General features: G+C 41.7%; 2 protein-coding genes across 4 annotated transcripts in view; one reads left to right on the forward strand and one right to left on the reverse strand.

The window, feature by feature from the left end:
* ano10a (anoctamin 10a) overlaps positions 1-13,743 on the forward strand; it is a 32,063-nt gene extending 18,320 nt beyond the window's left edge. For all 3 annotated transcript variants that reach the window (XM_080426212.1, XM_080426214.1, XM_080426213.1), the window contains 2 exons: positions 2,946-3,062; positions 13,258-13,743. In XM_080426212.1, coding sequence (XP_080282338.1) covers positions 2,946-3,062; positions 13,258-13,299 — 159 coding nt within the window. In that variant the 3' untranslated portion in view covers positions 13,300-13,743. The remainder of the gene's footprint in view (positions 1-2,945; positions 3,063-13,257) is intronic.
* A 3,910-nt stretch (positions 13,744-17,653) lies between these two features.
* The window catches only part of snrka (SNF related kinase a), a 62,562-nt gene continuing 52,865 nt past the window's right edge, over positions 17,654-27,350 (reverse strand). Inside the window, exons 5-8 of the mRNA XM_080425342.1 lie at positions 25,390-25,524; positions 22,096-22,297; positions 21,327-21,430; positions 17,654-21,170 (exon numbers count right to left, since the gene is read on the reverse strand). Of these exons, the coding sequence (XP_080281468.1) occupies positions 19,991-21,170; positions 21,327-21,430; positions 22,096-22,297; positions 25,390-25,524 (1,621 nt within the window). The 3' untranslated portion in view covers positions 17,654-19,990. The remainder of the gene's footprint in view (positions 21,171-21,326; positions 21,431-22,095; positions 22,298-25,389; positions 25,525-27,350) is intronic.

Genomic DNA, 27,350 nt, shown 5'->3' on the forward strand with positions numbered 1-27,350 from the left:
CAATCATATCCTTGCAGGTAGTTCACCTTGTAGGTCATCACCATTGTTTTTAATTAGATGCAGGCAGAAAACGAGAGCCAGAGGAGTGAGAGCCAGAGGAGTGAGAGCCAGAGGAGTGAGAGCCAGATGAGTGAGAGACAAAGGAGTGAAAGACAGAGGAGTGAGAGCCTGGAACATTTTAGGAGGTTGAAGACCAGACATGCAGCAGCTTTCTGGATCAGTTGTAGAGGTTCAAGAGAGTATGCAGGCAGACCAGCAAGGAGAAAGCTGGAGCTGGGCACTGGCAGAGTCCTATTACCAATTTAATGCCTAAAGGAGGAGCATTTTTGATAGATGTTGTATAGATGGAAAGGATATCCCAAGTGCCAGCTCATTATACTCTGTGTAGCATGACACAATTAAAGTGCAGAACTGGGAGTTTCATGCTATCATAGTGTGTGAAACCAATCTTTTGGTTTGATGAAGTACAATTTAGCCTGGAGTTTATGGACCACTCAGTGGTTGTCCTCAAGAAGCAAGGGATAGCTCACGTCCCTTTTCAGCAATAAACATCACATTCTCCTTTCAGTCCTTTCATGCTTCATGCCAACTCTGTGCTGCTGAATACAGAGAAATATACATTTGTTTCATAAAGCATTAGCAATCAGCTAAGAGCTAGAGATTTAATTGTTCCATTTCAATCAATGTGACAAGCTACCGAGGCCAGGGATTTATTTGCTTGTTTGGCTTGTTCTGCAGTAGAACTGCTTTGCTGACTAGAATGACAAAAAATTCTCTTAGTCTGTAATTCTTTGGCCAGAACTCTTGTGTGTGTCAATTCCGTCCGAAATTCCGTCAATAGAATGGAATTTTGCTCTACCCCAAAAATAGCTATAATAGCACCTACCTTCCTGAGTCAAATATTCTATTGAATAGAATAGAATGATTTAGTTTTTAAACTTTTCTCTAATCATTAACGGAATGTGAACTAGTCACCGTCTCTCACCGGCTGCCTAGAAGCCTGTGATCATCCTTCTAGCCTGAGCCACTTAGCTAAACATGGAGCATATTTCTCTGGAATAATCTAAGTCCTCTGATCAACTCTCACTCCTGTCCTCACCATTTGTTACACTCAGTTTACATGAATGCATTACTCTGATGAGAAAATTCTGTTAAATCAAAGGAGCTGATGGCAACTGGCGTTCCACCAGATGGCCTTGCGTGTGCGTGTGTGTGTGTGTGTGTGTGCGCGCGTGTGTGCGCGCGCGTGTGTGTGTGTGCGTGCATGTACCTTTTTAAGTGTGTGTATTCAGTACTTGTTTGTGTTGATTAATGCAGTTGTGTGTGTGTGTATGTGTGTGTGTGTGTGTGTGTGTGTGTGTGCGTGTGCGTGTCTGATCCTCAGGTTTCGTGAGAAAACGGCAAGCTAGCTGTTTCAGTTCTATGTGAATCAGGTGTATCTCACCTAGCTGGTTCAGTTCTATGTGAGTCAGGTGTTTCTCATAAGCACATGACCTTGAGAAGAGAGGGCCAACAGAATATTTCCTCAGTGAGCACATTAGAAAATACAGTTGCTAATAGTTAATTCATGGTTACCACCTGTGTGCGTCTTCATGTTCTACTCACATGCCTCTGTACAATACATAGTATATGATCAATATTACCATGGGAACAGCTTTACACATTTCTTTGCAAATCCCGTTTACCACTGTAAATGGGATATAAATCCTTATAATGGCAAATATCAGTAATTCAGTAGTCCAAGTATCCTATGTGGAATGTTTAGGATGAAAAGCTTGTAGCATAGACACTGACATGATGTTAGGACGGCACAGTCACTGCCCATATTTCGCCGCAGGCTGAAAACCCACCTCTTCAGGAAACACTACCCTTCCTCTCTGCCTGACCTACTTGTTGTTAACTAGTTGTACGAACGCTTGTTTTCTATTGTTGTATTGTTTATTGGATCTTGTTTAGTCGATACACTTATTTGTTTTAGCTCATGCTCATTCGATTTAGCTATTTTGTCTCATCTGTTTAAGGAAATAGGTAGCTGATATATTGCACTTTTACCTTAGCGCTAGGTATACTCTTGGTTGCTTGTTTTTGCAGAAAATGCACTAAAGACTTCTGGTGATTAGTAGTTTTCGTTCCCTACCAATGTTGAATACACTTATTGTAAGTCGCTTTGGATAAAAGCGTCTGCTAAATGACTGTAATGTAATGTAATGTCAGTGTCATTGCATATGATTGGTTATGGTTTGATTGATTATGGAATATTGTTGTGCATGTAAATGCCCCGACTGGATCTCAAGCTGGGTCTTAAGTTTTTCTGTTCATCTGGTTAATGCAAACTCCCATTGCTATACTTTTTGTCTTCATTTTCAAGGGTATGAATAGAGAAGCCCTCCTCCCACTGATGTTTAACTCAGTTATTCCACTCTCGTTTTGAGTCCCCTCTCTATGTTTACAGAATGGTGTCCTACAAAGGACAATAAAAAAAGAACAACATAATTGAGTTATGTTGTTTTCTGTTTCTCAGCGTCCGTTTTGGAACAGGGGTTCTTGAACTCCCAGACGAGACCTAAATTGAGGAGATGTATTCTTGCCCTTGGCTAGTATCATCAAAACACATTAACCACTTTCAACCTCGCATCCCTATTTTGGGCAAGTCATTATAAGGGAACATTTTCAATGTTCACGTTGTGAGCTTGTACAGTAGATCTTCATTTTCGCCGTGTGACAAAGTCGGACAAAGTATAAAATAGGGTTTGAGTGGTTAATATCCATGTGACGAACCATTATCAGTAGTGCTCGCATCCATGATCCAAAGCATTAATATATCCTACAGCCGCTCTTGTCATTTGGGAATGCATTGGGGAATGCAGGGTCCATAAGCCATAGTTTGAAAAAGGCTTTCCTACATTTTGGTAGACCTTCTCAATCATATGCCTCTGTGATTTCAGCATGGGCTGCTGGCCTTCAAGTTTATCCTGTGCTTCGTGATCCCTGACGTTCCCAAACACATCCAGACCAACTTGGCCCGCCTGGAGTTTGAATCACTGGAGGCGCTGAAGAAAAAGGTAAAGGCTTGCATCTTAGAATTGATACATTTCCTCACCTTTAGTAGATTTACATCTATAATTTATTCTCTTTTTTTGTAATGATTCTAGATTGAAATGGCTTAGAGTCTGCATGTGAACATTGGGTCATTGGATATATATACTGTATATATAAGAGAGAAAGAGAGAGAGAGAGAGTGTGTGTGAGTTTTTAGGGTTCGAGACTTTGAGAGGAATTAATTTGCTCGTTATTTGACATTAACATGGGCATGCTTTCCAAACACTGCATGACAACTCATTACAGACCTATAGTATTCCATATTATAGCCATATACATACGCGGACACACAAACTGATAAATCATTTAAAACAATATAATCCATAATGAGAAGCAGCGATAGCTGGAGAAGCTGTGTGACCCTCACGTAAATAAAGCGCATTAAGAAGACATATGCACGTCAGTGCGGTGGAGCGATAGTGTTGTTAATGATGGACAACAGTAGGACATGACTAACACCATTAGCAAGGCGGTGGCATCACTCATGGCTCGTGGAATGGACGTGAGCTGCACTGCGGCTTGCGCTGATGCAGTCCATCCATGGAAGGCTCATTATTGGTATTATTGCAGTGCATGAATGTGTGTGTGCACGTTTGTCTGTGTCTATATGACAATGCGTGCCTGCATACCCATCCATGTATGGTGTGTGCGTGGCGTGTGTGTGTGTCTTTGTACACATGTATCTGCCTGTCTCATCAATATTGTTATCCAGTCCTGATTGCTTAATGACCCAACAGCATGCTTCTCCACAGCCACACAGCCACTACCTCAGGAGTGCTGTTTAGCTAACGAGCATACAGAGAACTCTGCTCTCTGCTCGTGAGTTGCATGTGGTTAATGGGGGTCCACTGTTTTGTCAGAGATGTATTACTGTGCATCTCACACGCATACACACACACACACAGTGATCTTTTCATTAAAAAAAACTCTGTCTATGTGACAACGAGGACAAAGTAGAGAGTTGATGCACGTATCCCCAGCAACGTATCTGCTTAATAGCTTTCCATTCTGTATTCAGAGCAGACCCTTAATGTGATGTATGTCCCAGAGCACTTTGCTGAAGAAGAATGGCGTGTCCTATGTTAATAGTATTGATATGGCCCTACTGTAAAGCATTAGCTCTCTGTGCTCTACAGCCATTTGTTTGATTGTTAATGACAGGGCAGAGTGCTTCTGCGCTCGCTGTTTGGATTTTAGTTATCATGTCTTTCATGTCATCCGTGCTGCTTGCCTCCCTATAAACCATGGTCCTGATAAGGCAGTTCTAGCCATTTCCAATTATCTTTATTTTATTATTAATATTTTAAACTGCTGCTGCTTCTGCTGCTATTTTATGCCTCTGACCCTTAACTCTATAACTGCCAAAGACGTTTATAAACGTCTTTGAGAAATTAGCTGTTGCCTGCCAAAGACGTTTAAAAACGTCCTGAAAAAAAAAAAAAAAAAAAAACTTTTTTCAAAAAAAAAAATTTTCTAAAAAGATTCTCTAATTATTTAGTATTGACACCTTTTCGATATTCCAAACGAATAAGGAGATAACAATTTCCAAAGATTTGCTGCTCCATCCACTTCAATGTTAAAATTGAAACGGACAAACAATTCACAATGTTTTTTGGTTTGAAACCACTGGTTTTGAGCTATTTTCAAACATCAAACAACACATGACAACAAGGTCAAATTGACCTCGTTGACATTTGTGAAGCCACACCTGAATCTCATCTGTGATTAGAAATTTTCTGGGGATCAATCATACTTGAGAAAAATATTTTGTGGCTATGCGAAAAGGTACCAAAATCGGTCAAAACCCTGGCAGAGGCTACAGACTGTTCTGAAAAAACTCTGGCAGGGTAAGAGTTAAGAGGGGTTGTTTGGAAAATTCTAATTCTAATCCACAATAGCTGTACAGTACGAGGACATGTGCAGTTTTTAACCACTGTAGTTTTGGGGTTCACACTTTGTGCAGAAAACTACATGTCAGCGGCAGCCTATTCACATACGGTACGGTACACTGTAAAGTCCTCATACAAATGTAACCACAGGGTTACATGGGTGAATTAACACTGATGATTTTACAGTGTAATTAATCTTGAATTTTGTGTGGTCATCGGTGTATATATTATCAATAGAATGAGAGTTGACCTGTTTTGTTCTGTGATCTCTTGGCTGTGTGCAGAGAAACCCCCATGGACGGTAAGTGGCTAGCTGAACTCTCAGCTGACCTTTTACAGTGTGTGCAAAATGTTTGGATAACATTTTAATATTTACAATATTAAAGTAATACTAGGTAACGTTTTCAACAAAACTAAAGTTAAATTGTATATCTTTTGCGAGTGGCAAAAGTTTCACAACACCCACTCCGTGAATTTCACCCCCGGAAGCCTTTTATTTATATATTTTCTATTGAAAGTGGACTGGGGGGACATTCCCGGGGAAATGACGTTCCTGGCCAACGTCATGACGTCGTGGCCGACGTCCCCAGGAACTACCGCAACGGTTTCCTGTTTGGCCAGGAACTACCGCGCTATAACAAAAAGGAACCTCACGCTGATGTTAAGATAATGTAGGATTGGAAGATCGAAAAAGAACAGAAAAAGAAAGCACAGCTCATGGTAACTAATGCTCCACTGGCTAAGAGAAACGATCCGTAGATAGTATAAAACAATTAAAAGATCGCTTTTTGAAACGCTTCCGGCTTCCGGTGAAAACGAATGGAATTCTGGGTAATCGAGGATTACGGAAATTGTATGCAGTGACGGTAGTGACCAGCAGAGGTTGCTAAAAATCGTTATTTGGGATTCTGCATTGTATTACTTTAAAATGTTCAGTTACTCCGGTTTGCTGTAGTTTTTCCATGACTGTATGCTTCACATCTGAGTGGTTCAGTTCAATGGATTGAAGACGTATTAATACAGATTGTGTAATGTTCTAACCATGTAAACGCAGCACTTGTGCTGTAAATGCGAACTAATTCCTCTAAGCTCTGTGTGAAACTCTTTGACCTCATCCTAATTCTGTAACGTCACCCCAAGCTCATATCTACATAACTATCATGATAACCAAAATCCATACATACTGTAAGTCCAAATATCCAGGACTTAATAACAGTAATAATGCTTGACATTGATACATTACAGAATTCCCAACTCTATATTGATATTTGCTGTTTCTCCATAATGTCAAATGGGCCCTAGTTGGACTAAGTGACATGTGATCTCATATATAATGTATGTATAGGGTTTATACGTACTTTAGTTAATTGATAGTTTGGAGCCAAATGGACCCTTACAGGTCTGTGACTCTGAGGGTGTACACATTTAACCATTTGTACAGTAAGGTCCATTTGGTTCCATTTGTACACTTGCAGAGTATTCAAAAATAACAGATGTACAAGCTCACGGCACGAAGTGACGCGCTGTGAGCTTGTATATCTGCTATTTTTGAATAGCCAACGCTAAAATCTAAAATGACACCGATGCTTTCCCGGTTTTAAATGGGGCGTCCGTGGCCTCATACGTATCAAACTGTGGGTCTTTGAAATTAAAAAAGGTTGAGAATCTCTGGTCCAGGGTGTTGGAGAGAGAAGTGTTGAGAGATTCAGTGACTGAAGTATGCAGCATGTGAGTGTTAGAGAGACGATCCATATACACGTACACGTACTGTACGCATGTGCAATCAGTAAGACGACCACAAAAGGTCTTTAACCCATTAAGACCTAACACTAAATCCTATTTTTTTCGGAAAAAAATATATGCGCACTATGAGCTTGTACAGTATATCTGCTATTTTTGGATAGCCAAAGAAATATAAAATGAAACGGATGCGTTCCCGGTCTTAATGGGTTAAATAGATATATTGGCAGCCAAATAGGCAGAGACGGTTCATGACTGTAAACATATAGGGGATGAGATTGATTGCACAGATCGGCCATACATGTACAGTTTGGGCTGTTAAGCACGCTCCACATATGATGCATTTCCCTCTGTCCCATGCAGCAGTTTGCTGATTGATGATGCATCTTACTATAATGCCTCATGCATACAGATAAGAAAACCAGTAACCTATGACCGGCTCTGCTTTGCAGTATACTGCTAGAAACCAGTAGCCAATATCCAGCTCTGCAGCATGCTGTTACAAAGAAGCCAGTAGCCAATATCCAGCTCTGCAGTATGCTGTTACAAAGAAACCAGTAGCCAATATCCAGCTCTGCAGCATGCTGTTACAAAGAAACCAGTAGCCAATATCCAGCTCTGCAGTATGCTGTTACAAAGAAACCAGTAGCCAATATCCAGCTCTGCAGTATGCTGTTACAAAGACACCAGTAGCCAATATCCAGCTCTGCAGTATGCTGTTACAAAGACACCAGTAGCCAATATCCAGCTCTGCACTATGCTGTTACAAAGAAACCAGTAGCCAATATCCAGCTCTGCACTATGCTGTTACAAAGAAACCAGTAGCCAATATCCAGCTCTGCAGTATGCTGTTACAAAGAAACCAGTAGCCAATGTCCAGCTCTGCAGTATGCCTGCCGTTACAAAGAAACCAGTAGCCAATATCCAGCTCTGCAGCATGCTGTTACAAAGAAACCAGTAGCCAATATCCAGCTCTGCACTATGCTGTTACAAAGACACCAGTAGCCAATATCCAGCTCTGCAGTATGCTGTTACAAAGAAACCAGTAGCCAATATCCAGCTCTGCAGCATGCTGTTACAAAGAAACCAGTAGCCAATATCCAGCTCTGCACTATGCTGTTACAAAGACACCAGTAGCCAATATCCAGCTCTGCAGCATGCTGTTACAAAGAAACCAGTAGCCAATATCCAGCTCTGCAGCATGCTGTTACAAAGAAACCAGTAGCCAATATCCAGCTCTGCAGTATGCCTGCCGTTACAAAAAAACCAGTAGCCAATATCCAGCTCTGTAGTATGCTGTTACAAAGAAACCAGTGGCCCAGCACTACTTACAGTATAATACATACATGTAAGAAACCAGTATATATTTTTGTATTGATTGATTGAATACTTTATTTAGAAGTTTGCAGAGAGAAAAAGCACATGGAAGTACAGTTGAAAATACAAGGTCAACTAAAAAGGATGAAAAACCCAAAGAAGCCTTTCGGCTTGATTCAATAGGCGTCCTCACGTACTCAAGTACCTATGAGCAACTCTACAGTATGCTGCTACAAAGAAACCAGTGGACCAGAACTACTTGAGGATCTCGAAATTCAACAACAAGATGTGATTTGATTATAAAATGTAATGTAACACAGGTGAACATGATTTTGAAGTAATTGATTGATTTGATTGGAATTTTGCCCTGTACCTTCGGTACCTACGGTTCATCATTGTATATCAAGCACACTGCAGTAATTGCATTCGCTTACTACTTAACTACTTAAACCCTCTATTCTTAGAGAAACAGACTTGAGTTACAACTGTACTTGGATCGCTTTTTCCCATCTACACACCACATCGTTTCGCCTCGTGTGCTTGTAAATCTGCTATTTTTGGCTAATGTTTCCCCCAGAATAGGGATGCTGGGGTTCAAGTGGTGATAAATCCCATCAGTGCATCTCTAATGCAAACGTAGACGGACATTCAGCATGTGGGGTACCATCACTCAAAGAGCAACTTGTAAGGAGATCTCAGATCTTGGGCGTCTGATCAGACGGTCAGCTGACTCTGCTGGCCGCTGTACAGTCACCTGCCTCTGGCCCGGGCCTCTCTGCATCTGACCAGATCAATCACACACGTTGAACTGGCGCTCGATGGGACCGGGCCACAGTTCACCGCCAGCTAATTAGGCAGTGGGACTGTAGTGGCGGATGCCTGGGTGCCAGGCCAGTCGTCATTGGGGGGAAAACCCCCTCAGGCATACGGATAGATATAGCTACCGTCACATGAAATATTCAGCTCAATGATATCAACTGTGGTAAAGGTCGCATTGGTTTCTAATGTTTTTTGTTGAAGTATATTGCGGCATTACACAATAAGTTGCCCCAAAAGAGTGTGTGTGTGTGTGTGTGTGTGTGTGTGTGTGTGTGTGTGTGTGTGTGTGTGTGTGTGTGTGTGTGATGCAGTGTCAGCAGTAGTACACTCATTGCTGTGACAAGGATAAATGCTACGGTTCCACAGCACCACTGAGGGGAGGTCATGACTGGAGCATAGAGCAGGGTAAAATAACACACACACTGAAGGTGTAGAGCCCAGATTCAGACAAGTCATTATAGACCAGCACTTTGTTATGTCACATACATAGGCACACAAGCACATACATTTGTACACCCACTCGCACTTGCACATCGTACTGTGTGCCCCCACACACACATCCTGATAACCAACAAATTGCTTTCACAGTTTGGTACAGCAGACACGTATTGCCCACCCACAAAAACATTATGACTACAACAAAGATTGTGAAATGGCATTACAGCTGGGCTTTGTCAAATAAAATGAACACACACACACACACACACACACACACACACACACACACACACACACACACACACACTCTCTCTCTCTCTGACAGGGAATGATAATGTTTATTGTCTAGCCTGTAGCAGTTGTAAATAATGATGGTACTGTGTGTAGCGCAATCACAGTGGGTCTATAGGGGTTAGGGGTTTGAAAGACAGTCTAGAATGATGTTCCTTTAGGGGATGTATGAACAGAACTTAGATCTATGTGTGCAGGCATGTACTGTACCCCCAAGAGTGTAGGTGCTTAACATGTACAGTATGTGTTCATTATGAGCTTGCGTGAACATCATCTATGATGTGTGCGTCTACGTTACGTGATCCAATGAGCTCTTAAAGCCCTAATCCCCAGTGCTGGTTCCTCTCTGCTGTGATCAATAGTGACATATCAACACAATTAGCTGGACATGTTCACCAGAGCTTTCTGGAGTACCAGGGGCATTAGTTTCACTTATGAGGCCCTGAGGATAGTATGATGGGGGGAGTGGGCATGCTTAAAGGGAAAGCATTGCTGGTGGGGGCGGACTTGTGCACGACTGCACTGCGACATACCGAAGGCTTGACAAGGGTGGAGGGTTGTCGAAAGGAGCATGAAACCCTAGGCCGATTTTGTCGTTTGTTTTCCTGTACAGGTTAAAAACTATAGAAGTGTAAAAACATGGCAGGCTAGTAAGCAATGCAGCTGCAGCTAATAACATTAATAATGGGTGTGTTGGATTTAAGGTGTGTCCAGAGCCATGGCGGAAAGTAACAAAGTACATTTACTTAAGTACAATTTTGAGGTATTTGTACTTTAAAGTGTACTGAAAGTGTTTCCAATTTCCAATACTTTAACTTCTACTCCACTTCATCTCGGATCCAAATATTGTACTTACTTCACTACATTTATTTGAAAACTTTAGTTTTTTAGTTACTGATTTTGATTATTATTACAAAACATACAGTACATTAACCACGTCAGCCCTATATACATTTCAGCCATTTGAAAATAGCCGATCTACAAGCCCACGATGCGTCGCGATGTGACGCATTGTGGTATAATCTGGTATTGTAGATCTGCTATTTTCAAAAGATTTTTATACATTTGAAAACTTGAAATGGGACATTTCGTTTCTACTTTTGGCACTTTCAGTCCATTTTGATGCCAATACTTTGGTACTTTTACTCAAGTACATTTTGAATTCTGGACTTTTACTTGTAACAGAGTATTAGCTGCATGTGCGTCACTTACATCACGGTGTACTATAAGGTCAGCCTCGTGTAGCATGTCATGTTTTTACCCTTCTGTAGAAAACGACTACAAAATCAGCCTAGGGTTTTGTGGCCCTTTAAGCGTGGGCTTGCGGTTTTCTTCACTGGACATTCTTTTGAATGTGGGCTAGTGGAATTGGGCGTTAGGAGATGCCTGTTAACTACTGTAGATCATTCTGCTGGGCTCCTTATCGCCAAGTTCCAGTTCTGGTGAAAGCTGATTTTCCTTGTCCTGCTCTGTTCTTCTCTGGCTCTGCTCCTCTGTCATTCTCTTTACTATACCTTCTCTTTTTCTGTCCGCTGACTTCCTCCTCCTCTCTCTCATGACACCCCTCTATTTGTTGATATAGACTTACTGAATAGTTACTAAGGCCCAAGTATAAATAAAGAGTCCAGACACCCCATTTGTTAACTATCCAGACATTTTAATATCTTTTAATCTAGCTGTACTGCTTGAATCTTCCCCCTGCAGAAGAATAATCTCTGCTTCTTTCTGGTTGCTATTGAAAAGACCATCCTAAATCACTCTTTTTCTATTCCTGAGGGAGACCATATGTATTTAACCCCACTACTGCCCCTGTGGAAATGGCATTGTATATAACAGTCTACCTCAGCAGAAACCTCCCTGTTGATCAGTCTCTGGGACAGAACCCTTAATAACGTTCAACTCAGGACGTTAATTTGCTCTGGGTGTCTCTCTCCCGAGGCACAGGGAATTAATTGATTAAAATGTAACTCAGGCAGGATGACTGTCCAGGGGGAAAAAAATAGTTTCTTTGATGTAAAGCCTTGGATTCTAATTTATTGTGCAGCAATCAGGAAATACGCTGAAGACATCGTGACTGACCACAGCGGGCCATATTGAGTGTGAAACTAAGACACAGAATCAGAAACTACCTACAGTATTTGAATTCTCAGATCCACCTTGAAGTTGATAGTTTACCCTGTCATGCATAACACAGAGTTGCAAAGCTCTTTACATAAAGCGGGCTATTGTGTTATTTTGTCTCTGTGTCTGTGAACAAAATAACGGATTTAACGAATAAGAACGGATGGTTGGAGTTTGATGAAACTTGGTGGAAATGATCAATAGGCTGGCTCAAAGTGATGATTCATTTTGGATTGAAATGATCGAAAGTCAAGTTCAAAATCAACGACGGATGGGCGGACTCTCGTGAAACTTGGTGGGCAGGATCAGATGGCCTCACTGAACAGGTGATTCACTTTGGGTTGAAGAGGTCTTTTGGACATAACATCAGGAAAGGACAAGCGTAGAACAAGAGATGCCGGTGAGGGCAGGGTTTTGCACCCCACCATATTTCTTTTCCTCCTTATATGACGCAGACCTTTAAGTGGTATCTAGACCTGAGAGGAAGAGTCGCAAGGTATCCGATTCTCTCGAGGTGTGACAGCTGTGAGTCGATCAGCTCTGTGCCATATTGGATCATGTTTTGGCTGGCAGTGTAGTAATTCCAGCACATGTCAAATGCTGATGAGCTCTGCTGTTCCATTCTGTGACCCTTGATCCACGGTGAGATATGTCCTGTCAGTGGAAGAGGTACAAACACTACCTGGCTGTCACTCCGATGCCCGTAGATCATCCCAGTAAGCCAAACAAACCATGCTTCTCTTCCCGCAGTGCTTGAATGTGTCTCTATATAACAAACTCAATCTGGCTGAGAGTCTCCAGGCCCCTGCAACAAGAACCAGAGTGTCCTGTTGACATGTAATGCTATTTTAAAAGCTCTGCTTCCCTTAGTACCGAGGACCTAATATAATTTTAAAGGAGAGAGAAGGCCGTCTCCATGATAAAAGGGAGATCACCAGGCGGTGTACCGTTGTTTACAACTTTCTGGTCTTTGCTTGCCATCTACAGTATAATATCCTCAGGGGCAGCTTGTGCCCAGGCTTTGAGAAATGAAAAACCTGGACCATTATTAATCATGCATATCATGGGTTTTCCCCTGCCTCTCTTGTCAACTCACATATCCTTCAATGTCATAACACGTTTTTTTTTTTTACATCTCACAGCAGGGGAGTTGAGAGATTGTTATCAGAGTTTATAAACCAAAGAAAGATCTCTCTCCAGCTCTGTTCCATTTGCAGTCACATTAGTATCTTAAAGTAGATTACTCTTAAGTCATATACAGGGGTCAGAAGACATTTTCCTATGTGACCGTATAGATAGATATACCTTTATTGATCCCATGAGAGAAATTCGGTTATCATAGCAGCTATGCTTCCCTCCTTAACTACCTGCTATATGTATTATCAGTGGCTGATGTCCAAGTTTACCCTAAGAACATTAAATATATAGTGCATTACAACCTCATCACTGCCCACAGCCATCAAACTGCCTCAGCTATGACACTGCAACTTTTAATAGCAGGCCGAGCCGCATTAATCTGCTGTTGTTTTTCCATGTTTTTCAGAAAATGCTGGAGGCCACAGAGCTCATCAAGGCTGTCCAGTGAAGACGAGAGGAGAGGACAACCCTACAGATACTGACTGTCTGACCACTGACAAGCACTGCAGACCAGATCAAACTGTTGTTTACGGCTTTGTTCTGGCTTATTCATGCATATATTTATAAAGGAGAACGGCTGTTAAACAAGGCCTAAGAGTCAGTCTTGGCCTTGTCAAATAGGTGTCAGTTGTTTGCTGTGGAGTTTTTAGATCCCGCTGTGTTTTCTGCAGGGTGCAAATATCAACTGACAATGAACACCTCAAATGGTAGCAATGGAAAACCACAATACTGTGGTGTTGCCCTTACTGTTTAAAAAATACATCCAAATACATTTAGATGGCTTATAAGCCAAATGTACTGTAAGCGGGTTTAGTTGGAGGGTGGTGTGCTGTATAAGTGTTTATATTTAAAAGGTATTGGTGAAGGGTTTGGAGAAGCAATATAGCAATAATGCTTTTAGTTATTATGGCACCAAAAAAAATAAAAAAATGTTTACGTGGGGCTAGCTATAACAAATATTGACCTGACATTCAACACTGTTCAGCAAAATGGTTTATGCGCGTTATTTACATAACAACCACTGAAGTCACTTTTGGGGTTTGGTTTCATCAATAATGAATGTGAGGGATTATGCATCGGGTAGAATAGAAGGTACACAGCACTTTTTTTGGTATATTATACAGTACCTATCTACCTGCATAATGAAGTAGGAAGTTATTAAAGTAGGATCTCATCCAGTACTAGTACAACAGAGGCTCAGTCATATAAAGTATGTATCTCAATAACAATCAGCTGTTTATTGGCAGTATTCAAACAGATTTGAAAAATTGTAGGCTATTTGCTGTTTCTATAGCCTAATTTATGCTTCGTTGCACACTGGTGTTGTGCACTGAAAATAAGTGATCTACAAGCTCTCAACGCATCACGACGCATTGTGAGCTTGTAGATCTGCTATTTTTGGCATGGAACATCGTACGACTAAATCAAGCATTAGGTGTTCTGGTATCATTCGGCACCCTAAGGCCAGTATTAAACAGGTCCTTGAATCATGAAAACACGACTGACAAATAAGATGACAAATAGACATTTTATGTTTGCATGTCATGAATAGACAGTGTATTCTCTGATTAAGACATATATGATGATAAATCACATTGTATTTATGATACAAGGTAATCCATCCTCTGATGGATTAAAAAATGAGTGTTAATGCTTTGAATGTGTGAAATGGGAAACATGACCGTGTTTAAGGACTTTAGACCATGCAATCTTAGAACACTCCGTTGTGCCTTCGAACACGTTGCCTACTGCAGTGGTTCTCAACCTTTTCAGGCAGCGACCCCCCAAAATAGTCATATTTGAACCGGGACCCCCCCCCACACCCTGATAAGCACTTGGAATTGTAGGAGTTGAGGCATTACATTTAGTTTGACCCTGTTCCATAGATATTGTGAAACTAGCAGATCTACAAGATTTATTTTGGGGCTTTTATGCCTTTATTTGACATGCAGCAAAGGCCGTTGGGATCGGGAGTCGAACCCGCGACACGCTGTCAGGCTACATTGAGCCTAGTTGCCTGGACCGCTACGCCAACGGTCAAGGCCAGATCGGCTATGTCCTACATTTTTCCTTCTTTCTTATATTTGACAATTTGGCAAATGTTTGACCAGTTTTTATAGAAGTTTGTTGATTACCTTTGATGCAGTAATTGTCTCCTTTTCTTTCTTTCTTTTGTTTTTGAGGTATTAAAAAGGTGTGAAAAGTCCTGTCATCTGGGGACCTCCCCAAAATCACAGGGGTCCCGACCCACAGGTTGAGAACCACTGGCCTACAGTGACCTTTTTCCCCCCGCTACACACAGACCACCCTCCTTTGCAATGTTACCAAGTGTATTGAAACTGTTATAAAGCATTATGAAACTGGAGCATGCAGACTGAATGCATCCCTCGACTGTAATAAACCTATATTCAAGATGGTGACATTTTTCTGATTGTTCTATATGTCTCATATGGATACCAGAACATACTTTTTTTTAAATCTTCTTGTTACAGGGCTCTCGTGCTCTTAGCCATATCCAGGTGAAATTTATCCAACCATCTGCACACCTTTGTGAGGCCCCCCAATACCTTAACATGCTTGTGTCATATTCATAAAGATAATGTCACATTTTACTGCATACTTTTGCCATCCTTGCATGTTGTCAAAAGCCAGCCTGACTCTAAGCTTCTCCCAATCTCGTGCCCAGCGCTTCCAGGCAGCAAGGATAGGTGTGCAAGTTGTCGGCAGGGTGAGCTCTTCTCAAGACTGCTCTGATCTGTTGGAACACTTGGCACTGCCCTCGTTCTGTAAAATCTGCCCACCCAATATCCAGGCCAAAAATAGTTATTAGATAGGCCACCTACTGTATCTTATGTATTTCTGCCCAAGGTTTTACCCATTAAAAATTTACCTTCTGCATTCATTTGGGAACCAAACTATTTTGTAAGAGAAAGTTGAGTTGAAGTTCATAGAAAGATTAGAATGTGAATATATTATGCACTCCAGGCTTCAGTCTGGAAGCTTGCCGGTAATTTGAGTGGAACCGCTTTGAGAGTTCAGTGTGCAGAGAGTAGAGAGTAACATCTCTGGTGTTGGATAGCTCGTCAATCACGACTGACTACATTTCAACACGTTCTGTGGACATATATTTAAAGTAGCTACTGTACTGTGGCTGGCTGGCCGACCCTGTCTCAACAGGCAGGGTTCAGTTCATTCAGTTGAAATCACACATCTCAATCTATCGTCTGTCTTCAACAATCTATCCAGATTGAAAGTTCTTCTCCATAAACTTATTCCAGGTCAATGGTAATACACCAATGTAAAATAATTATCTGTATGTTTATTTTTCATTTATTTTTTATTCATTCATTGTCTCCGGCAGGCCGAAGACTATGTTTTCGCCCCTCTCTGTCCGTGTCCAAACATCACGCAAATTGGTACATATTATCTCTATATTCATGTGATCAAGATGCATCAGTCAGATTTTTCACATTCCATCCTGATTTCACAACTCCCCAAATAAGCCACGCCCATTTCCAGCTGACAAGTTATCTGCCATGTTGCGTTTTTTTGTTGTTGCAAAACACACTTTTTGCTACAACTGCAACCGATTTTGTCCAAACCCCCAAATGGCTATGATTGCCTTCCAAACGTTGCAGGAGTGGCTCCTTTTGCACAAAATGCCACAAATCATGAACGTATGGAGGTATCAGTCATTGTATCATTAGTAAACCATGACAAGAAAGACTCGGTAGACAAGATTATCAGACAAGTTTTCCACAACATTTTATTTGGGATATTACCATAGCTATATGTTAACGTCTGACAACAGGAATCAACTACAGAATAATACACTGAATAATTCTGTCATTTCAAACTCATCTTTTGTTTCTTTTCTCGTCATCTTCTTCCCCATTTCAAGCCAGTACACGGTTTTGGTCCAGTAACATTGTTTCAGTAGGTGATTCTCTCTCATCTCCCATCTCAGTGTCAATGGAGCGATAATGTCAAACATTGAAACACATGCACTTGTCATTCACCTGGATACAGTTGAGTAAGACAACAGTCAAGAGACTTGACGTTATGAATAAATTCATGTCGTTTTTCTCACACAGTTTAATTTTTTTATCTCAGAGACAACCATATTACTAATAAGGCTATATTACTGTACAGCTATGCACCAAAAGGTTCACTCCGCTGTTCTAGATACAGAGAAAGAGCACCATATTTACAACTCTATTTACACACGTCTTATTTTTTAAAAGTAAAATCAAAGCTAAGGGAAAAATAATAAAATAAAATCTTTAAAAGATAGCTTTCTCCTTTTTTTTCTCTCTCTTTTCAGTCCGATGTGGCCCTTTATAAGGCTGCACAGGTTTGAAATAGAAAAAAATGTACGGAACAAAAAGAAAAAAAAAAGTTTATGTACAGATAGCTGCAACATACTGTATAGCTTATTGCCAATGCCCTTAAAAGTGTATCCCCCATTCCCCTCGCCATATCTCTCACACAGCAAAATCCTAAGCGTTTAAATGTGTATAAATGAACCAATGAGGTTCAAATTGTACACTCAGTTAAATGAGCACTGGGGATTTTGCCGTGTGCCTCTTCTATTCTCGCTCATTTGTTTTTAGGCCAGGTTCTTTAAAGCTAGAAAGTCATTAGCCTACCGTTCTTAGTAAATCACTGAGTCATAACAGAAAACCTCAAAGGGGGTCAATGGAACACACACACAGATTCATATGCAGTTGCACGCACACGTTCTAAACAATAAAAGACTCAATGAAAGCACTGACTTGACCTCAGACTAAAGGACCCACACGTCAACACAGCATTTTCAATTAAAACAGCAGATCTTTCAAAAGTCCCCAGTTAAAAAATAAACTTTTGTTTTCAACATATATACATACATACTCAACAAACACCTTGTAAAAACAAGCCAGCTTCAAAGTCTGGATAGAACGTCATGTAAATACATTAACGGAAAAGATTATCAAACTATTTGGGTGTGTGTGGAAATGGAATTTAAATCAAATTAAATTGTTTACAGGCTCTCTACCAGGTGGATAATCATTATGAAAATGTATTGTATTTATTTGTATTCTCAAGTCCATAGATGTAAGCATGACACATTTTTAGAGTCATCTTGACTTTTTGGTTTTGGAATTTAACCAACAGCTTAAACAAAAATAAAGTATGTGGGCAAATCTGAGGGAAAATAAGGTAAAGTTTCATTGATCAATGGAACTTTACGATAGCCTATATTATGTACAAATTATGAATGTTTTGTGAATAGATGTAAAACAATTTAACATCCAATCTATATAAAAAGTCAGCAGTAACGTTTTATTTTCAAGTGCCCTTTTGTTTTTAATCCAACACAGTATTGTTAAGTTAGAAATAAATGCTAAGGAATTGCATTTTCCCTTGATTTAGCAACTAGCTATTCAAGGATTTGTTAAGTATATTATTACAGGGGCCTGCAATTGTATTCATGAGTTATAATCAACCAAGTAAAAATGTATCTTAAAAATAAAAATAAAAATAAAAACATGATTGTCTGAGTGCGATTAAATAAAAACGCTGTCCAGACTCAAGCTCGTCATTGACTTTAAAAAATAATAATAAAAAAAAGATTAAAACTCTTTTAAAAGCATCATATCTTCACCAAGACTTTGACGTTGGTTGTTTGCTGGGTTTAAGACATCACAGGCTCATTGTCTCACTCTCTGTCACCACTGTGAAAGATTCAACCTTTCCTCTCTTCCTTCCTTGTCGTAATCAGATATCTGACAAAGACTGGATTGATAAAAGCTGTCCTCAGACATTTACGTGAACGCCTCCACTTTATCTAATGCAGTCTTTGTCTGATTGATGATTTCTCCAAGGACCCCACCCTGCTAGGTAGACACTAGACGGGAACCAAAAGTTACAGAACGCAGAAGAGAACTGAAAGGGGCATGGGAGAAAAGAAGGACGTTTTGTCGGGAGTGTCTCAATGAGTGTCAACACTGGGGAGAACTAGCATTCCTCCACGTTTCACTCCATGCACATTCCTCTGCTAGTGAGCATCTACCTCACGGTTACATGTCTAATAGCTCAGTTTAAGTGTTTGCCCTTTTAGCCGCTATGTATCACTACCAAAACACTGTGTCCTTGTCCTCTTTTACAAACTGCGTTTCCAAAAAGTCAATCTCTGCACGTGTTTCTCTTTCATTCGTTGTCAATAGCAACATCGACCAATAAATTCAGTTAAAGAATTTAGCCGTCTAAATGGGGGGGGGGGGGGTCAAGGGTGAAACAGAAATGGAAATCTGAAACACGCACTCACGCAAACATTTAAACCCAAAAGAACCTCTTGCAGCATGCGCCTCACACATACATTTCACTACATACACTATCTTAGAAATACAACTGAAATCATTTGGTGAAACGGAGCAATGCGGTGTTGGAGTGTTCAGGCAACACAAGGCAGTTGTCGTGGGGGGGGGGGGGGGGGGTGAGGTAAGGTAGCTGCTATGGCCAAGTGGAAGGAATCAGGTGAAAAGTGGCTGATTACAGTCAGGCCTGTCACAATTATTACATAATCACTTGATTGCAATTGTGTGAGATAATCGCGGATTCTTTGCAGAATGGTCAGAATCGTTTCACTTCATCTGTATTAAGTCATCTGTTGAAAAATAGGCAATCTACTAGCTTGCGATGTGAGCTTGTAACATCGGCTATTTTAGCAATTTTTTGAAGTATCAAATTATTAAATGCATGACCTGTTTTGGCCCTAGTACATAATTTATTTTGATTATTGGTACCGGTAATTTTGATTATTGGTATTGGTCATTTCTTTGTATATTTAAGTTATTTGTCATAACACAAAAGCAATTTTGATTTATACTGCATGTTCAATGCCAAAAACTAAATTAAACGTTAATAGCTATTATTTGTGCGACTAAAATGTCATGATGGTGACAATCGTGACAGCCCTCAATACAGTGAGGAACCCCACAGGAACCTCACTTAACCACAGCTGTGGACAGAGATTAAGGGAGGTTCTACGGGTGATCCAAATGGATGGGGGAGCATTAGAGGGAGAGAGAGGGTGTAGATTCAAACTAATGGTCCAGAGAGCGATGTGTTCAGTTAAAGGAGGAGTGTGGCTGGCTTCATATGACCTGGCAGCAGCTGGCCGGAGCCGAGGTACAGAGCAGTCCATCCCTGGAGCCTCCGCCATGCTGGATGTTGACAGAGATGGTCTTCTCACACAGAGGTAGCTGGAGCACACCGTTCTTCAAACCCGTAAGGTTGCCGTTGTTGTCCCTGCCGCCGCCCCGCCCGCCCAGCAGGCCTGGGGAGCCTGTGGCCTTGCGGTGCGGCGGGTGATGGTGGTGGTGATGGTGCGTGTTGGCGTGCGTGCGGGGCAGAGTGGCAGCGGTGGTGGGGAGGGTGATCGTGTCCAAGCTCCCGTTGGAGCCCACGCACATCCTCCAGGTGGATTTCTCCTGGATTTTCACACTCCCCCCGGAAAGGCTCCGAGGGTCTATGATGAACCTCGCCCCCTTGCCCCGGCCGGCCCGGTGCTGCTGGAGCTGGGAGCTGAGGCAGAGGCTCATCAGCTTCAGGCTCTCCACTAGCTCAGTGCTGCGGGCCGCCGTCCGCGACGACCGCGACGAGGAGCTGACGGACGGGTTAGTAATGCTACTACTGTTACAACAGCTGGAGGGGCTACCTTGTCCTTTATTACCACCTCCTCCATCTCCTCCTCCCCCTCCCCCACCTCCCTCACTTCCCCCGGGAGGACTCCCTCTGTCGGGTCCGGAGGAGCCTCCTCCCTCCCCGGGAGGCTTCCCCTGCCCCGAGCTGCTGCCGCCCCCGTTGCCCCCCGAGCTCCCCGGGGGCCCCTCGCTGCTGTCCCGTCGGTTCCAACTGTAGCTGAAGCCAGAGTCTTTGTCCAGGCGCCGGCGGTGGCTCTCCGAGTCGTCGTCGCTCGTCTCCGAGCTGGAGCAGGACGAGCCCCGGCCCTGGCTCTTGCGCCGGTGGTAGCGCTTCTGCGTTGAGCCGGGCGACGACGCGGACCCGGCGCCGGAGGTGGAGCTGCCGGTGGCGCCCGCGGCGCCCCCGGTCATGTTCATCTTGAGGCGGCTGAGTTTGGGCGGCAGCCCTTCGTCCAAGTCGAAGTCATCGTCCGACTCTCCCTCCTCCTCGAAGATCTGGTTGAGCACAGGGGCACTCTTCCTGGAGGTCAGCCGGTTGGTGATGGACGGGGTCTTACGGCGCAGGACCACCTGTGCGGGAAGAGGAGACGGGTCTTGTTCTTCCTCCTCCTCCTCCTCATCCTCCTCCACCCTGACGAACGATGACACAGAAAACGGATTCATTCATTCACTGTTCAACACCTAAACATCTTGACTCATCAAGCAGATACTTCTGTTAGTTTCACATTAGCTCATGAACACATACAAATTAGGAACAAAAAAGGAGAAACATTTCAATGCGGCCCACCTGAACAGGCATGTTCGCTGCTTGGCTGTAATGGAGGGTGTGGGGCCCCTGTGGGGGGCAGAACTAGAGCCAGCAGCAGGGCCCAAGGCACTGGCACAGGCTCCCTGGAACCAGAGAAAAGCTGATCAGCCAAATTTGTTGAAATGAAATAAAAAAAACATGACCAACGCAAAACTCTTGGTGACTTTTGTCTCAGCAGATCACTGCATAAAATGTCCTGTCTATTATTCTACAAATGTTTCTATTTGCAATCATACCGTGTATCCATTGTTGTATTTATGTTGCCAAATAAGTTTGCTTACATTTTCTGATTACTTTTCTCATTTCAATTGTATTTTTGTTGTTAAAGGGATACTTCACTTTAGGGCCGGGGACACATTTAAAAAAAATATTAAAAATAAATGAAAAAAGTTATGGAAAATTCATGGCCCCCTCACGCATTAGAGTGTCCTACTAATGCGTGAGGGGGCCATGAATTTTCCATAACTTTTTTCATTTATTTTTAATATTTTTTTTAAATGTGTCCCCGGCCCGAGAGTGAAGTATCCCTTTAAATGAGGTGAGATTACCTTTATAAACCCCACATGGTTTTCTAAATCTCACCTGCACAACCCACTATTATGCTGTTGTTGCTTAATTTGTTGTTGTTTCAAATGTGCAAATAAAACAAAAACTAAAAAAAGTCATCTTTTAACAAAAAGGTGAAATTATTTTTAACAAATGGATTAAAAAAAGATCAAAATAATTAAGGATGACAAAATAAGAGCACCTGTGCTGGCTGTACTGCAGAGTCTGTCACTGTGCTCTCCTCTCTTCTCCCGAGCTCCATCAGGCCCTTGGAGCGGTGTCCATTGAGCAGGTTCTCAGCGCTACGGGCTGGAGACTGCGGACCCCCGCCATGGGAGATGGAAGACGCCGCCAGGCTGTCTTCTATGTCCTGGTGCATGTCCACTCTGGTAGGCCACGACTGCCTACAGAGGACAGAAAGACCAGACAGAGTCATTATAATCATAATAGTAATTAACCCATTAAGACCTCTACAAATGCCTTCTAAAATCAGTAGTTCTCGCACTTTCAAGATTTTTCAAAAGAAAATCTAAAAAAGCAGATGTACAAGCTCACAAAGTGACGCGCTGTGAGCTTGTATATCTGCTATTTTTGAATAGCCAACGCAAAAATCTAAAAGGACTTTGAGTTGCAAGTCATACCCAGGCTCCTCTTTATTTACTGTATTATTTAGTAAGCCTGCTACACAAAGACCCAACTGTCTATCTGTGTTGCTATTGTTAGCAAAAAAAATAAGCACCTCTATTCAACGACACTGAGCAATGCACTAATTAAATGCAGTCTGCCATCTTGCCAAGATTTGCAAAGAAGAGAAATGGAGTTCGCAAAGCAGATTAGTCAATTGCACAAGCGGATGACAGTGAACGTCAGTCAATACAGAAGCTGAATACCATTTTAATTTACTCTAAGCTTATCCTGCATGGGAGATTGTGTCTTTTTTTCTCCTTGCACAATAACCTGTCTAACAGTCCAACAGCCATCGGCTGGAGGAATGCCCTGGGAATTCTATAAATAATCTCTCTGACTTCAGATGTGTGTCATTTCATGGAACATTTGTTGGCAGAATCGACACCCAGCAGACACCCAAATTACCTCACTTATTTCTAAAACAATTTTCTCTGCTGTTTTGAGACTAGGCACAGTACTTCAATTTGCATTCTGTATTTTGATTCTGCACATAAATTGAGCGTGCCATAAATGTACAGGTATGCATAACTGATGTGCTGAAAATGAAAATCACAAGGTGACCCTATGGAATTTTGGGGACTTTAATAACTCTTGAAATGAGCCGCGTTAACAAAGGCATCAAAGCGGTGAGGTATTTGAACACTGGCTGGACTTTGTTGTTTGTGCCAGTGGGTGAACTTGATTATACAGCTCAGCAAACCGCTCAACAAACAATCTTCTGGAAAGTTTGTGTTGACAGAGAAGAGCTGAAAACAAACAGTGAGACAAGAGTCAGTCCCTAAGCGACACTGCAGTCTGCGCAATTAATCCCATGGAAGGATCCTCATTAGCTCGACACACACCAGCGTCACACACACAAATACAGTACATTAGGGCTGGGCGATATGATATGACTTCAATTCAATGTCACGATTATTTCAAACTATTGCCTCGATTATGATAAATGATAAAAGCAATATACAGCAGAGAGTGACAAGTGAGCTTGTGAATCGGCTATTTTCACATGCCACCATTGTACAATGAAGTATAATACAAGGCTTAAGTTGTTAGTTGAAAAAAACGAAATAAAAAAACTCTTGATTACTCAATTAACCTACATTAGCAAGCATTAAGTGGGTTATGGGTTCTAAATGTCTGTTTGGCACTCAATGAGTTAATGGCACTCAATGAATGAATAAATATTGTTTAATGTTTAAACCAGTGGTTCTCAAACAGTTTCATGTGAAGGACCCCAGATTAATATGTAATTGTCTGTGTATTCCCATCTGAAAACATATTCCACATTTCACCTTCAAGATTTGGGGGAAAATAACAGATCTTCAAGCTCACAATGCATCGCACTAATTGAAAAAAAATTTGGTCACACTGTCAGAGTTAAATGAACGCTGAGAATGTTACTGTATGTAGAGAGCATTATGTCTGAGAAGAAGCATGTTGGTGCCATCACCATAAACCAGCCTCAAATAAGACTAGATGAACAGGACAAGAAACAGTATTCTAAGTACTGTACATGTGTCTATTCCTACTGTAGGTACTTGGAGCCATGAAGTACAGTATGTGTTTTCTACTTGGAGCTGGGTCACATTTTACTCCCCTCTCCTTTTCCTCTTTTAATTTGTTAGCAATCCACACTGAAGGGCGATGCACCAGGGCTCTCTCTCTCTCTCTGCTGCTCTTCATTGGGGGAGTGAGATAAAACAACTAGGTTTTATATCACGAGGTCAGCCTGCTGGAGATTGTGGTGCTCCTCTCTCCGCTCTTCCTTATTTGTTCCTCATTCCTCTTATTATTTCCTTTTATAACTGTACGCTGCACACTCTCTGCCTCTGCCTTTTAAGATCAAGGATATTGTCAAAGACGCAGACCGAGGAAAAGGTCCAGATTTCATTTACTGCCGCCCCACTTCCTCCTTTCTCTCTCTTTTCTTGGGCCCGGTGGGCACAGGAAGTAAAACTACATACTGATCACAGCGAGGACAATCATGGGAATAATGTCTTTTGAGATCTAAACCAGTCTTGAGGAAAGGGAAAAGGGAGACCTTTGTTAGTACCACGGGAGAAATTCAGTTTCAGCTTCACTCAGCTGATGGCTGCTCAGATGGTTATGATGAGCGCCCGGGGGGGACCATAGACAAGGGAAAGTAAAATTTGTTGATGATTAGTAGGGCTATCATTTCTTTGGATTTTTGAAACGGCAAGCTCCGCCTTCAGACTTTCGGTGATGTGTTTTGATGTGCAGTACAGTATGTAGTACAGTATTTAATATCTAGCAAGGACACTAGAATTGATTTGGTTAATATTCAAACTTGTGTCCTCCCTTCTAAGCCCTCTGACATCATCATGGACACAGCCCACCCACAGGTACTTACTGTTTACCACATCATAACAAACAAATGCATTCAATTACACTGATGCACATCACTGGTTCACCCATTACACCAGTTTTATGTGCTTTCACCTTTTTTGTGGACTTTTGTTCCTTTATTGCTCTTTTTGATTATTATTATTCTGGTATTCTTATTTTTATGTCTTGGTCATAAATGATGGGTGAACGTCCGTTTTGCTTGCTTACTTTTATTTTATTTATGTAAGTGACTTTGGGTACTTAGAAAAGTGCAATATAAATCCAAGCTATTATTATTATTAAATTGTGCAAATAAATAAAGCTGAACTAAACTGGAATAGGTGATCTCTTAAGTTCCAGGCAGCACTACTTAAATACGTAAATGATGATATAAATATGCATGTAAAGGCACAATGGGATTGTGTGTGTGTGTGTGCGTGCGCGCCTGCGTGCGTGCATTTGTTACCTGAACTGTGCCTTGATGTTACTAGGACTGGAGGAGCGCGTCTGAACCACCTCCTCCTGCTTCTCCCTTAAGATCCTCTCTGCTAGCAGGTAGTACGTGGCTGTGATGTGGTTGTATTTGTTGGTCTCCAGGGCTCTGAAATAACACAACATTGGGATGATTGTAAGGACATGTATTTATTGAATGCGGAACGAAGTACTTGCCAGCATGCCAGCATTAAAGTGGTTAAAGAAATGGTGAAATACAGAGAGAAATAAATTGTTTTAGGAAATGATCAGAGATAGTTGGCTGTGCAGAGGGTCATTCTTCCAGGGAACGACACAAGACTTGGGCTACTGAATGTTATAATTACTGTCACCAGCACCACAGAATGTGACACATAGTGTGGGGCTGTGTGATGCGGTCGTAGCTCGTTGGTCTCAAGGGAGCCACGCGAGTGAAACAACTAAATGTCACAATGACTGCGCTCTTAACATCGCGGAACAACACTGATGTTATGTGGCTGCGATGTGGTGGTAATAGTTGATCTCCAGATCTCTGAGAAAATGCCAATGCAACAAGAGAACTATCATAACACCACGGAGGGTTTCCCCACCGTAGAAGAAAAACATTGCATCATGGGAGGCATGTTTCACCAGGCAAAGGGCGGCCAGATAGCTAGATATATAGCGTCTTAAAAACCTTTACAGTGAGGAAAACCACTGCTCTCACCTTGGTATTATGTCATGCTAGTTGTTCATTATAATACCAAAGGTGGGTCCCTGTCACATCCTCTTTTAATAATAATAACTGATCAAAACAAGGTTACAAAGTAATTAAAATAAAGCTTAACGGAATGGAATCAAATCAGCTACAGAATAAAAAGAAACACGATAACATGTATAAAATGTCAGTGCAGTGAGAATCAAACGATAAGTTTTCAAAATTCAAAATTCTGGGCAGGCTCTCTGATAAAACGGCTCCTGAACCACTACAACCAAAACCCATAGGAGGAAACCCATACCAGTAGCAGAGCAGGTGTCACAACACCATGCATAGAGGAACACAACAACAGCAACGTGGAAGGAGGAAACTATTTTAGTTTAGATCATTGGTCCTCAACCTTTTCTGGGTCAGGGCCCACTTGAAAATCTCAAAAGCATTCACGGCTGACACACCCATCTGACCACTTAAAAGATGTGCATTTTCAGAGCATGTTATTTTAATGAAAAAGTTTTGTTCTGGCTTGGATCAATATCCTTTAAGTTCCCATTTATTGCAATGAAAAGTAGTTTTTCAAGATTTTGAAGAAAACATACCATGAAGGTTTTTTTTACATAAATGCTTTGATATCAAATCAATAGAATCTTAGTGTTTTGCCAATTATTTGGGGGCCCACTTCTTGCGATTATCCTCACGGCCCACAGGTTGAGAATCATTGAGTTAGATGGCACATGGGGGGAGGGGCACTATAATGCTGTTATGTAACCCAATAATATGTGCCATGCCCACAGTAGGGTCTGTCTAATACACTGATGTCAGACAAGGCAGTGTAATAACATTTCAGTGGTCTAATTATCTAACCACTACATTTTGGGGTCTGTGATGCTCTTTGAGTCTAGATTCCACCAAAATAATATCACGACAACCAAGCAAGCTTAAGCCATAAAGACCGGGAACGCATCCGTGTAATATTTAGATTTCTTTGGCGAACATTTGTAACTCAAATCTTTGCTTCTGGGGGTCCCTGGAAAAAAACATTTTCAGATGGGGGTCGGTCCACGGCCAAATGCATATCTAAAAATTATTTCTAAATCCTAACAGTATGTTGCTATATCAGTGGTGCTCCAACCTTTCCATGTCAATGACCCCCAAAATGATATGTATTTGGCTGCAGACCCCCATTTCAAAATATGTCGTCCCAGGGACCCCCAGATGCACAGATCAGAATTGAAAATGTTTGCTTTAACACACACACACAC

The sequence above is a fragment of the Gymnoscopelus braueri genome (assembly GCF_963280865.1).
Source record: "Gymnoscopelus braueri genome assembly, chromosome: 4".
NCBI lineage: Eukaryota > Metazoa > Chordata > Actinopteri > Myctophiformes > Myctophidae > Gymnoscopelus > Gymnoscopelus braueri.